Source organism: Chrysochloris asiatica, unplaced genomic scaffold (genome assembly GCF_000296735.1).
Source record: "Chrysochloris asiatica unplaced genomic scaffold, ChrAsi1.0 scaffold00230, whole genome shotgun sequence".
NCBI lineage: Eukaryota > Metazoa > Chordata > Mammalia > Afrosoricida > Chrysochloridae > Chrysochloris > Chrysochloris asiatica.
This window is the reverse complement of record NW_006408748.1, coordinates 1,131,440-1,145,043: the sequence shown is the minus strand read 5'-3', so window position 1 is coordinate 1,145,043 and position 13,604 is coordinate 1,131,440. Positions and strand designations below refer to the sequence as shown.

At 39.9% G+C, this 13,604-nt stretch overlaps 1 protein-coding gene across 1 annotated transcript; it reads left to right on the top strand.

The window, feature by feature from the left end:
- The first annotated feature begins 7,121 nt into the window (after positions 1-7,121).
- Positions 7,122-9,509, top strand: TLR1 (toll-like receptor 1). The gene is given in 1 exon segment (XM_006878192.1): positions 7,122-9,509. A coding segment is annotated over 1 exon segment (2,388 nt).
- Positions 9,510-13,604: the final 4,095 nt, after the last annotated feature.

Below are 13,604 nucleotides of genomic sequence, written 5' to 3'. Positions count from 1 at the left end.
GCTGTGGGTCTACTGTATCAATTCATCTCTCCAAGGGTCTCCCATGCTCTCGTTGACCCTCTACTTCACCAGACACGACATTCTCCTTCAGCAATTGGTTGGTCCCTCAGGGTGTCATGTCCAAAGCAAGAGAGTCCAACAATGCTCTATTGTGAGCCCTATGATCCATAAAACCTCCATGGGCTAACTTTAAAAAGTAGATCACTAGGCCCTTCCTCCTAGTCTGTCTAAGTCTAGAAGCTCACTGAAATCTGTGTATTATGGGTAACCCTGCTAGTATTTTAAATACTAGTGGTATTGCCTCCAGCATCCTGTTGTTACGTGCTGTTAAATTGAATTAGACCCTTATGACAGAGTCGAACTGCCACAATACTATTGTTGTTATGTGCCGTGGAGTCGGTTCCGACTCATAGCGGCGCTGTATAGGGTTTCCGAGGCTGTAAATCTTTATGGGAGCAGAAAGCCTCATCTTTCTCCCACAGAACAGCTGGTAGTTTCGAACTACTGACCTTAAGGTTCGCAGCCCGATTCGTAACCACTGCGCTACCAGAGCCGCAATACTATAGTAACACACAAACCACTATAATATGCCCAACTAGCAGATGGGTGGTGGTTTTAGTCACTACCCAATGTAATTTCAGTAGAATTCAGTTGAGGGCAGTAAAAATTACATTGGGATGCTATAAAGATGTCTGATCTCCTCATCTAACTTTACCAGGAGGGAGGAGAATCAGGGTCAAGAATCCAAAGGTGATTTTTAATAAGGTGGAGGTCAGATATAACTTCCTCTCTCAAACTTTTTAACCAATTCTGATACCAGTCATCCCTTCTTCCTTCTTCTCTGATGGGCTTGATAATTCATTGCAATGACCACCTAGAAATCACAGGCAACACTGACTCATATGGGGCTTATTAGGGAGGTCACAAGTTGGGATCAGGAATGAAAGTTTTTCAATTAGAACAGCATCTTCTCAGCTGTGCTGCAGAAAGGTCTCTCTTATGCATCTTCTCTGTTCATGTGAGGGTTTACAAAGCTTTTTAGCTCTACCAATAAGCGAGCAGGGGCAACCTATTCTGCCAATAAACCTCAGCTCAGAACACACTCAATTCTTTTGCTTTGTGGCTCTGTACACTCACTCTCTGTCTGTGGATCAGCAAGACTAGTGCACCATTTCACACTGGTCTGGTCCTGCTGCTGCCGCTTCCCATCAGTTGATACCATCTCCAGTGTTGCAGCTCTCTCTCTCTCTTTCTGTCTCCTGCATCTAGGAGGTTCTCAGTATAGGAACCCTGAGTCCAAATGAGGAACTCCACTTCCAGCTCTTCTTTTTGGTGGTAATGCGCGCCATCTACCTACTTGCCTCTGGATGGCTCATTTTAAGTCTAGGGGGATGACACAACTGATCCATGCATCTTATTTGCATGGTCCCACCCTCACAAGAATTCCACGCAACTTATTTGCATCAGCAGTAAGCTGTTCTGTCTCCTTAGTGGACACTATTTGCCTCGTCTCATCCAATCATTGTGTGGGAGTGACAAAGACTATGGATAGAAAAGTCATATTAAGTCATTCACTGCATTGCAGAGGCATAAAAGACCATTTTTAAAACACACTAAATGTGATTACGCAAAGATAAATATTTGAGGAAGTGATTAAATTTCTTTCAGACTGCCAACGGCACTGACAGCCAGATTGCCTTGGTAAGTAACATCTTCTCATGCTACTCTAGAAAAGATAGTAATGATGCAGGTAATGATTGGCTACCAAAATCTCTCTGACTGAGTCCTAGATGTCTTTTAAAAGTGGGTTATTATAAAAGCATTTATTGGTGGATTGAACTAGTACTTGCTTATTAACTACTCCAGAGTCAGAAAGGGGTTTGGTTTTATCTTCCCCTTCTGAATATTACCTCCTACATGATTTGCTTTCAAGACATGTTTTTGAGTCAGAAGGAGAATATTTGGGTCACAAATGTCTTCTCGTGGTTATCTTACAAAGCTCTGAGTTCATTTCAAATAGCAGTGTTCTTTCCCCTTTTCACCTCCATAGTCTCTGTAGTGAGAACTTGAAGCAAAATAGGATGTGAGAAAATTATTTCTAGAGGCAATGGCGTGCTGTTGTACAACTTCTCTGTTTTGATGGGCAGCTTTATTTTCATTTTTCTTTTTGCCATTTCCACTACCTATTGCTTTCTGTTTTCCTGAGCCTCTGGAACTGTTCTGGGGAATGTAGCTTTTGAAAACATTTCCCAAGCTCCACTCAGTTTGGTCAAAAGACTTGAAAGTGAATAGGTCTTCACAGGAAAAAAAAAAAAAGAAAAAACTTTTTTTCTCCACAAAACCACATAGAAACAAAGCAGAGTAAAAAGAATTCTTGAACTGGTCTGATCCTCCCCATTCTGTAATTAACAATAGTTGATCTGGTGCACAGAAGAAACTCAGTAAATATGGTGGGACTGAACCTAACGGGCCAAATTCATTGGATGACTATTATTCATTTTGACTAAAGTCCCCATCACCTGAAAAATGCAACTCAACTGTCTTGATTTGTTTTATAAGGCAATGTGAGGCTGTTGGTATTGGTGATGCCATGGAGTAAGCCCCCAACTCATGGCGAACCCATGCTGCAGAACAAAATGCTGCCATCCCCATGATTGCTTATGGATCAAACAGTTGTGATCCATAGGGTCTTCATTCACTGATTTTGGGGAGTAGAACACCTGGCCTTTCTTTCAGTCCATCTTAGCCTGAATGCTCTGCTTAAAGCTGTTCACCATCACAACAGCAGGCAAGTATGCTCTGCCAGACAAGTAATACCTGTGAGTGAGGGACAGAGTTCAGGAGGCAAACCCGGGCCTTGCTGCACAGAGGAAGGAAATTCTACCACCAAATCACCACTGCCCTCTAATGTGAAGGTAAGCCTATTATAATCATGAAAGTAGACATAAACTTGTCTAGTGATGTTTTACACTTTCAAATTAAAGCATCTGTTTACAGATCAACTTAGCAAATGATCACTTTACTTATCAGTAAAATCGTTTCAAAGGTCTAATACAGATGAAATTCAACGATGGTCATTAGGACTTTGATCCCAAACTACTTTTGTGGTTTGGGGAAATGACACATTGGTTTTCATTGATTTGACAAGTTTGGCATATCAAATTGAAAGATCCTTTAAGTACTTGTCAATTAGTTTCTTGTGTGTGCAATGCTTTGATTTACCAATGACAGAAATGAAGAGGGTCTCATAAACTGGATACTGCAAATTAATGACTGAAATGAGAGGTCATAAAAAGAGGTTAGGCACATTGTAGATATGCTGAGGCAGTGGTTTTATTCAGTGTGTGGGGACATTTTAAAAGGAAGTTTGATACAGTTAAGTCTTGGGTGGAGATAGTGGTTTTTCAGGAAATAAGAACAACTTACATTCGTCTTGCATGTGGTTGGGTCCACTGTGCGCTACTCAGTCACTTCTGTATCTGGTGTCTGGTCTCTTCCTCTCTGCCTCTAGGTCATGCTGGTCACTGCAGCTAGCCCTTCAAGTCTGGAATGGGCTAGAAGGCAGAAAGGTCCTCAGAGTAGGAATCAGGTTTAGGCTGAAGTAAGAAACTCCCTTGAGTTTAAAGCTCAAAGCACTTTAATTCAATCCAGCTTTTATTAGATGGTTCTGTTTTGAGATATTAGGCATTGGCCCAGGCAACAATTGGGTATTACTTTGATTGCCTTTTAAGTTATTGTTTGCTTTGTGAGCTGTTCCCTCAGAAAGCTGGAGAGGAAGACTTGGGAAATTCCTGGGTCCTTCAGCCAAATGCCATCAATGCCACACACACAGAAAGCCATCTTTACTTGTAACATGCACTTCAACATCTGTGTCCCTTTCCTTTCTCAGAGATTTTGTCAGCTGTCATGCGGATACCAGTCTTTCTCCTATCTTAGATGAAATCAGGATAATCAAGGTACCCTGGAGATCTTCTACAAAAGGGTAAGTCCAAGGAAAACTCTGAAAACCAGATAAGTTTGCATATCTAGTTTGGGAAACAATTGCATCCCAGGTTTGTTTCTAGGACACGAATTATTAAGATCCTGCTGTGACCATTGAGATGTGTGTGGAGATAGCCCCAGTTGAAAGGGCCTCTAGGGGTGAGGGAGGTATCACTCTCCAAGGCTGTACGTGGCCAATAATCTTCTGTAACACCATAATTCAAATACATCCTTTTTTTCTTTGTTCTTCCTTATTTACTGTCTATCTCTTGAACACATGAGACCATTGAAAATACCCTGGCTTAGGTTGCACACTTTAGTCCTCAAAGTGATGTATTTGCTTTTTAATACTTAGAAGAGGTCTTTTCCAGAAGATTTGCCCAATGCAATGTGTTGTTTGATTCCTTGACTGCTGCATGTGTGGGCATTGATAGTAGATCCAAGTAAAATGAAATCCTTGCCAACTTCAATCTTTTCTCCATTTATCATGATGTTCTTTATTGGTCCAGTTGTTTTCTTTGTATTGAAATGTACTCCATACTGAAGGTTGTAGTCTTTGATCTTCACCAATACTGTATTTTTGTGCAAATAGCATACATGTTGTATGGATTTTTTTGTAACCTGCATAGTCCCCTCGTGCATTAGATTCCTTTGTGTTCTCTGCCTGTTATATGCATGTGGTATTATCTACATAGGTGTGCTGTGTGGGGAAACTATGGTAAGTGCTTCAAGTCCTGTTTGCTTTCAGCAAGCACGGTTGTGCCATCTGCACATCGCAGGTTGTTAGTAAGTCTTCCTCTAATCCTGATGCCCCTTTCTTCTTCACGTTTTACAACTTCTCAGATAATTTGTTGAAGAAACAGATTGAATGAGGAAGCGTGGTAGTGGTGATGGTGGTGGTTGTGTGCCATGGAGTTGGTTACAACTCACTGTGACCATGTATAGGGTTTCCAAGTCTGTAAATCTTTATGGGAACAGAAAATCTCATGCTTCTTCTGTGGAACTACTGGTAGATTCGAACTGCTGACCTTGTGGTTAGCAGTCCAGCTCATACTCCACTGTGCTACCAGAGCTCCTTGAATGAGTTATGCTGTTGTTAGTAAGTGTTATTGAGTCAGTTCCAACTCCTAGTGACTCTGAATAGGGTTTCTGAGGAGTGGCTGGTGAATTTGAACTTCCAACCTTGTGGTTCAAACCAACCTTGGGGTCCAATAGCTCCTGAATGAGTGATAGTGGGTTATTAATTTGTATAATAGGTATAATTTAGAGCAATGTCTAGCATGCCATAGGGAACCAATGCATATTTGATGAATGAGAGAATGAATGCAAAAGGTTTTCTGAACAAGAGAAAGCCAGAATGTCAGTCTTCAAAACCCTCCAATGCTCACTGCCCATGCTCATGCCCCCAGTACACTCTAAGCAGAATCCCAAATCCTTGCAGTGATGAACAAAACCCCATGTGACCTCAGCCTTCATGTCTCTTTCCCTTTCTCATTACATGCGAACACTCACCTCCTGGCTGTTTCCCAAACAAAGCAACCACAGTCCCATCTCAGGATCTTTGCATTTGCTTTGTGCTTTAACAGAAATGCTCTTCCTGGTGACCTTCTCGTAGATTATTTACTCACTGAATTCTGGTCTCCACCTGACTGCCACTTTCTCAGAAAGACTTTCTCTGACTCATCTATCTAAAACACCCCATGCTTACCATTATCCTGGCTTCATGTACTCTGCTTTACTCTTCGCTCTAGCACTTCTGACTACATAGCATTGATTTACTCATTTACTTGTTTAATACCCATCTTCCTACTAGACAATTACTTCCTTGAGGACAGGTCTCACTGCTCTATCTCCGGATTCTTAACCACGGCCAGTAGGTGATCAGTAAGTATTGGTACAACAAATAAATGGTGAGAGACCTTTTGTTACTATCAAATTACTTTTTGGAGTCCTGGTGTGGTGCCGTAGGATAAACACTGGACTGCAAAGTCAGCGGTTCAAACTCACTAGCAGCTACTCGGAAACGCTGTACAGGGTCGCTATGAGTTGGATCTGAATAGATGGCATTTACTTTTTGGACAACACCAAAGTTAGGCTCCAAACTACAGATGTAATAAAAAGTAATTCAAGAGTGAGTAGGAGACAGGCACAGTCAAAGGTGAAAGGACTCATGGTTGCCTTGGCGTTGATTCCAAGTCATTACACCCCCATGTGTGCCATAACAGTTAGAACCGTGCTCCATATGGCTTTCAATGGCTGCTTTTTCAGATGTACATCACCAGGCCTTTCTTCTGAGGTGCATCTGGGTGAACTTGAACCTCCAAATTTTCATTAATTGCTTGTACCACTCAGGGATCCGTCAGCTGTAAATTCTAGCCTGAGTTTTAAATGATCTTGGGAGGGTTGGGGCCTGGGGATTTCCCAGAATTGAGCAAATACATATGTATCCTTTTTTTTTTGGCTACTGTAACAAATGACCAACTTGGTGGTTTAAAACAAGTATAAGTCTCAGACAGTTCTAGATGTCAGAAGTCCAGAAGCAAGGTGTTGGCACAGTCTAGCTCTCTTCCAGCTCTTGTAGAACCTCTTCCACTGATGGCTGTTGACATGCCTTGACTTGTTTCTGTATCAGTGATCTTTTCCTCTGTGTCTCTGTCTGTCTTCTGTTTATCTGTGTTGAATCTCTCTCTGCCTTTCTCTTACAAGGACACTTGTATTTGAATTTAGAGCCCTCCTGGATGAGCCAGGACCATCTCAATGTCCTTATCTCAAGACCCTTAACTTAATTAAATATTCAAATAAGGTAATAGTCACAGTTCTAAGGGCTAGTATATGGATGTGTCTTTTGGGAGCTACCTTTCAACCCAGTATACCATCAATATTTAAAGTTATTTGATTAGAGCCAGAATGCTTGTTTATCAACATAGATGTTCCTCTGATTTCCTGTTGTGCATACAATCCAAAGAAGGTAGTCTTCATTTTATGTGTCTTTACTAAATAATGTTTAATGTCAGTCCTACGTGATCTAATAAAATCATTTATTATGAGGTCTTTTTTTTTTTTTCCTCCCTAGGATCTCTGTCTGCATCAAGATGTTCTGAACAACCACAACTACAATGAGGAATGTCTAATATCATAAAATGACTAAAACCAATTCTAGCATCTTCCAGTTTGCGATCTTCTTTATGTTAACACTTGAGATCAGACTCCAAATATCTGATGACAGTGAACTCGTTATTGACAGATCAAATATGAATCTCACCTATGTTCCCAAAGATCTATCTCTGAAAACAATGGTTCTAGATGTATCACAAAACTTCATTTCTAAACTGCAGACTTCTGACATCTTGTTACTATCAAAGCTGAAGATTTTGATACTTTCTCATAATAGAATTCAGTATCTTAATATCAGTGTTTTCAAATTCAATCAGGAATTGGAATACTTGGATTTGTCCCACAATAAGCTATTGAAGATTTCTTGCCACCCTACTGTAAACTTCAAACACTTAGACCTCTCATTTAATGAATTTGATGTCCTGCCCATCTGCAAGGAGTTTGGCAACCTGTCTCAATTAGAATTTCTGGGATTGAGTGCCACGCAGTTGCAAAGATCCAGTGTGCTACCAATTGCTCATTTGAATATCAGTAAGGTTTTGCTGGTCTTAGGAGACACTTATGGGCAAAATGAAGACCCTATGAGCCTCCAAGACTTAAACACAAAGAGTTTACACATTGTTTTTCCCACCCAAAAGGAATTCCATTTTGTTTTGGGTGTAGCAGTCAACACTGTTGTCAGCTTAGAGCTGTCTAATATCAGGTATGTGCGAGATGATTATGAAAATTCTCATTTCATAAAACTGTTCGAACTTCGACAGAATCAAAGGTTACTGAATCTTACTTTAAACAACATTGAAACAACCTGGCATGCTTTCATTAAGATCCTCCAGTTGGTTTGGCATTCAAGCATAGAGTATTTTTCTATTTCAAATGTGAAACTAATGGGTCAGCTTAACCAGAAATTTAACTATTCTGACACTTCACTGAAGGCTTTGTCTATACACCAAGTGTTCAATGATGTGTCGCATTTTCAACAGAAGTTGATTTATGACATCTTATCAAATATGAATATCTCACATCTCACAGTCACTGGTACACGCATGATGCAGATGCATTGCCCCCAGCAAATTAGCTCATTTGTGTATTTGGATTTTTCCAATAATCTCTTAACAGATGAAATTTTTAAAAATTGTGCAACCTTGACTGTATTGGAGATATTTGTTTTAAAAATGAATAAATTAAAACAACTTGTTAATATAGCTAATATGACCAAGGACATGAAGTCGCTACAAAAATTGGATATTAGCCAGAATTCCCTAAGGTATGAAAATGAAGGAGATTGCTTTTGGACTAAAAGTTTATTAGTTTTAAACATGTCTTCAAACCTACTTACAGACTCTGTTTTCAGATGTTTACCTCTAAGGATCACAGTCCTTGATCTTCATGATAACAGAATAATTAGTATCCCTAAAGATGTCACCAGCCTGGAAGATTTGGAAGAACTAAATATTGCTTTTAATTCATTAACTGACCTTCCTGGATGTGCTACTTTTCACAGCCTTTCTGTCCTGATCATTGACTATAATTTAGTTTCACACCCATCAGCTGATTTCTTCTATAGCTGTCAGAATATTACATCAATAAAAGCAGGGAACAATCCATTCCAATGTTCGTGTGAACTAAGAGAATTTATCAGAAATATAAGTCAGATATCAAGGGATGTGGTGGAGGACTGGCCTGAATCTTATAAGTGTGCCTACCCAGAAAGCTCTAAGGGGACCGCACTCAAGGACTTCCACATGTCTCCATTATCCTGCAACACAGCTCTGCTGATTGCCACCATTGGGCTCACCATGTTGCTGGTGGTGGTTATTGTGACCTTCCTGTGCATCTATATGGATCTGCCCTGGTATCTCAGGATGGTGTGTCAGTGGACTCAGACTCGGCACAGAGCTAAGAATGTACCTTTAGAAGAACTCCAAAGAAATCTCCAGTTCCATGCTTTTATTTCATATAGTGGCCATGATTCTGCCTGGGTGAAGAATGAATTACTACCAAACCTAGAAAGAGAAGACATTCAGATTTGTCTCCATGAGAGAAACTTTGTGGCTGGCAAAAGCATCATTGAAAACATCATCAGCTGCATTGAGAAAAGTTACAAGTCCATCTTTGTTTTGTCTCCCAACTTTATTCAGAGTGACTGGTGCCATTATGAACTCTACTTTGCCCACCACAAACTCTTTCACGAAGCTTCTGATAACTTAATCCTGATCTTGCTAGAACCCATTCCACAGTACTCCATTCCTAGCAATTATCACAAGTTAAAAACTCTCATGGCAAGGAGGACCTATTTGGAATGGCCCAAGGAAAAGAACAAGCACGGACTTTTTTGGGCTAACCTTAGAGTTGCCATTAATGTAAAGCTGGTAGAACAAAAGAAATAGATCACATGTGAATTTAAAAAAAAATAAAGAACTGTTCCAATGCTGATGCTTTTGGAAGCTCCAACAAGTTTAGTTTATTTTCCATCCATACTAATCTGAACAAAATTTTGGAATGTGTGATGTAGATAAAAATGTATGCTCATAAAAGTTTACCATTTATGTTGTTGTTGTTGAGTGTCGTTAAGTGGTTTCCAACTCAGAATGACCCTTTACTGGCTTTGTACAGGTGGTACAAACTCAATGAAATTATATATTTTTTAATTTTAAAAGCTAGTTAATTTGAACACATGATGGATTCACCTATTTATTTGCTAGGCCTGAGTTAGTTGAATTTACTATGTAAGCAAGAGGATGTCTGTTTAAACAACTTCAGTGATATATGGTCTTGTGCATCAAGGTCAATATTAGAACTCCCCATGCTTTTGTGCCTATAGCTGGGTTTCTATATAGCAATGCTGTCGGACTTACCACGATGTGCTGAAGACTGCTCATTGTCAATGCTAGAGAATCTATGCCTGAAGGACTTTCTTTCTAGCCACAAGAACACAGCTGACCTGCATGTAAGATAATTCTAATGTGCTAGAGTTAATGTCCTTGGAAAAAATCCTCAATGTCAGAAAGGGAATTGGTGAATAAATATTGCAAGTTTTTCACCTTTTAAAAATATATAAGTCTGGAATGTATTCTATACTCTCCCTGGGTTCCCTAATAGGAAAGTTCTGGATGTTCACAGTAACAATAGCTTGTGACAAGAATCCTTTTCTTGTCCCATGTCTTCATTTCCATATGAGCGTTTCCTGGAATCACTTCTGAAATACATGATGTGAAGGTACCTGCCTCAGTGCCTGCTGCTGAGAAAGGCAAGACCAAGACAGTGTTCCAGCTCAGTCCAAGTGGAAATTTTGGATCTGGTCTTCTATGGCTCTTTTTATTGTTAGGAAAAATACAGTTGATATATAGTACTTCTATATAGGATAAGCACTGGACTGCTAACTGAAAGGTCAGTGGTTCAATCCCACCAGCTGTTCCTACCCAGGGTCACTATAAGTCAGAACTGACTTGCCAGCACTTAACAACAACAACATAATACTTCTATCTATAAAATTCATCTCTTTGGGGAACTAGTAAGTAGAGATGGCAATATTGGAGCAGTGCAAGAAATAGGCTATATCAGATAGTTTTCACACTCTTCAACAACTTCACAGTCTGTCTTTTGCTCTAGACTTTGCTGAGACAGCCAGCCAGTGGCAGGAATAGCCCCAAGACACGTCACCTAGTTCCACCATTTGTCTTTTACTTTGTACCTCGTGGCTTCACAATTACTGCTACAAGATACGCTTGTAGAAACTATTTTGGTGTATGCGCAAACTTGGGAGTTCCAGGGGCATTCCCAGAGCTAGTCTTAAGCACAAGGGGATGAGAGTCAGTGGATGGATAAATGCTCTTCAGTTCTTGGAGTCCTGATGTGGTGTTATTGGGAATTCACACTTACCAGCCACCCCTTGGAAACTCTATACAGGGTTGCAATGAGTCAGAACTGACTTGGCACTTGTTGTTGTTGTTGTTAAGTGCCGTCGAGTCGGTTCTGACCCATAGTGATCCTGTACAGGGTTTTCGAGGGTGGAAATCTTCACGGGAGTAGAAAGCCTCATCTTTCTCCTGTGGAGCAGCTGGTAGTTTCGAACCGCTGACCTTAAGGTTCGCAGCCCGATTCGTAACCACTACGCTACCAGAGCTCCTTACCCACCAGCAATTCTTGAACCAAAAAAAATGAGGCATAAGCTCTACCATTCCTCAAAGGGTCCTTAACATGACCAGCTAATAACTTGCCCATGGGTTAGTTTTCCCTCCTCCCTGTTTCCTTCTTACCAGCCCACCAGCATCCCCACCACCACTTTGAGCTCTGAGTTTAGTTCTCCAAACTATTTATACACGAAGTCTTGCCTAAATCTCCACTTTTAGGGGAAACCCAAATAAGAAAAGCATAAACAATTAGTTTCTTGCTCTAAGGAGCTTGCAGTCAATCAGAGGAGATAACATGCCTGCAAATAATCAAAATGAAAATAAACTACAATAGAAGTTCAGCAATCACTTAGATTGAGAAAAAGAATTTTCATGAGAGTGATGTTTTTTCCACTGGGCCTTGAGGGAAGATCTTATGATTTTTCAATGTGTGATGATGACAAACAGAAAGACCATTCTAAGCAGATAAGGAAAGTAAAACTAGGAATACCCTAGACTTCTTCTGAGACTGGTCTCCCAACTTGACTGAGCAATGAAGTTTGTGGAAAATGACAACATAACATAATGGATAGCTAGATTGGGACCATATTGTCAGATACCTTGAAAGTCAAACTAAGAAGTTAGAACTTTGGTACATAGGGCAGTTATCATTTAAACTTCTATGGGTAAAAAGTCACTAGGTGTAGCAAATGGTTGTGCTCAACGCTAACATAAAGGTTGGTGGAAACAACTCATCCAACTGTACTTCAAAAGAATAGACCTGGTGACCTGCTGCCATTTACACTACAGCTAAGGAAACTCAATGAAGAAGTTCTACTCTGGAACACAGGGCGTCACCATGAGTTGGGATTGATTTGAGAAAAATTGCAATAGCACAAGGTAAACATCTCCTAAACTTTGATGGCGGCTAATGCTGTTAAATAAGGAGCTCTGGTAGCGTAGTGGTTATGAATTGGGCTGCGAACCTTAAGGTTAGCAGTTCGAAACTACCAGCCACTCCGCGGGAGAAAGATGAAGCTTTCTACTCCCGTAAAGATTTACACCCTCGGAAACCCTGTACAGGGTCGCTATGTGTCGGAACCGACTCGACGGCACTTAACAACAACAACAACAATGCTGTTAAATACTGTTATTGTTATAAGGGCTATTGAGTAGGTTCCAACTCATAACAACCCTACGGTACAACAAAATGAAATGATGCTTGGTCCCGAGCCATTCTCAAAACCATTGTTATATTTGAGCCCTTTGTTGTGGCTACAGTGTCAATTCATCTCATTGAGGGTCTTCCTATTTTCCCCTGGGAGCCAATAGTCACAAGCAAATTCAAATGCTAATTGAAAGCTAAAATGGGCTATAAGCCCTGATTTCTTAATACAAGTTGCAAAAGTCAGAAGGGATTTTCCTGTTTTCTCCATGATGATTGAACTTCTAGGTTTCATATCAAGCTTAGCTTGATATAACTGCTTAGCAGCAGCACATATTACCTACAAAACCCTATAAGTGTGTGTGTGTGTATGTATGGATATAAATATGGAGAGAGAGGAAAAGAGAGAATCATAAAGTCATTAAAGTTTATATTAATAAACTTAAGATTTCGAGAAATTGTATATAATGCTCTGATTTCATAGTAGTTTTAAGGAGGTTGCTAGAATGCGGAAATTGTATTGGTGGTTTTTTGCCAAAGAAATCAAGGTTTGGAAAGGAAAATTTCATGAAAGTAGGGACAAATAATAGTTTAAAATTAGGAAATGTATGCATCAGGGTTATATTTTTTTACCATAATTATTCATTTTGTGTACTGATCAAATCACCCCTGAAGCTAGACTATATGAAGAAGAACGTGCCATCAGGATTAGAAGAAGATTCATTAACAACCTGAGATATGCAGAAGACACACTTTGCTTGCTGTAAGTGAAGAAGACTTGAAGCATTTACTGATGAAGTTCAAAACTGCAGCCTTTAGTATGGATTATCTGTCAACATAAAGAATACAAATATCCTCACATCTGGACCAATTAGCAACATTTAGATAAATGAAGAAAATATTGAAGTTGTCAAGGATTTCATTTTACTCGGACCCACAATTCATACTCAAGGAAGCAACAGTCAAGAAAGCACACAACGTATTTATTGCATTGGGCAGATCTGCTACAAATGACCTCTTGGAAGTGTGAAAAGGCAAAAATGTAACTTTGAGGAATAATTTATGCTTGACCCAAGTCATGATATTTTCAATTTTTCATGCATGTAAAAATTGGACAATGAATAAGGAAAACTGGAAAAGAATTAATGCATTTGAATTTTGATATTGGCAAAGAATATTGAATGAGATGGGCTGCTAGAAGAACATTTCCTGATTTTAAACCATGCAGTGTCCCC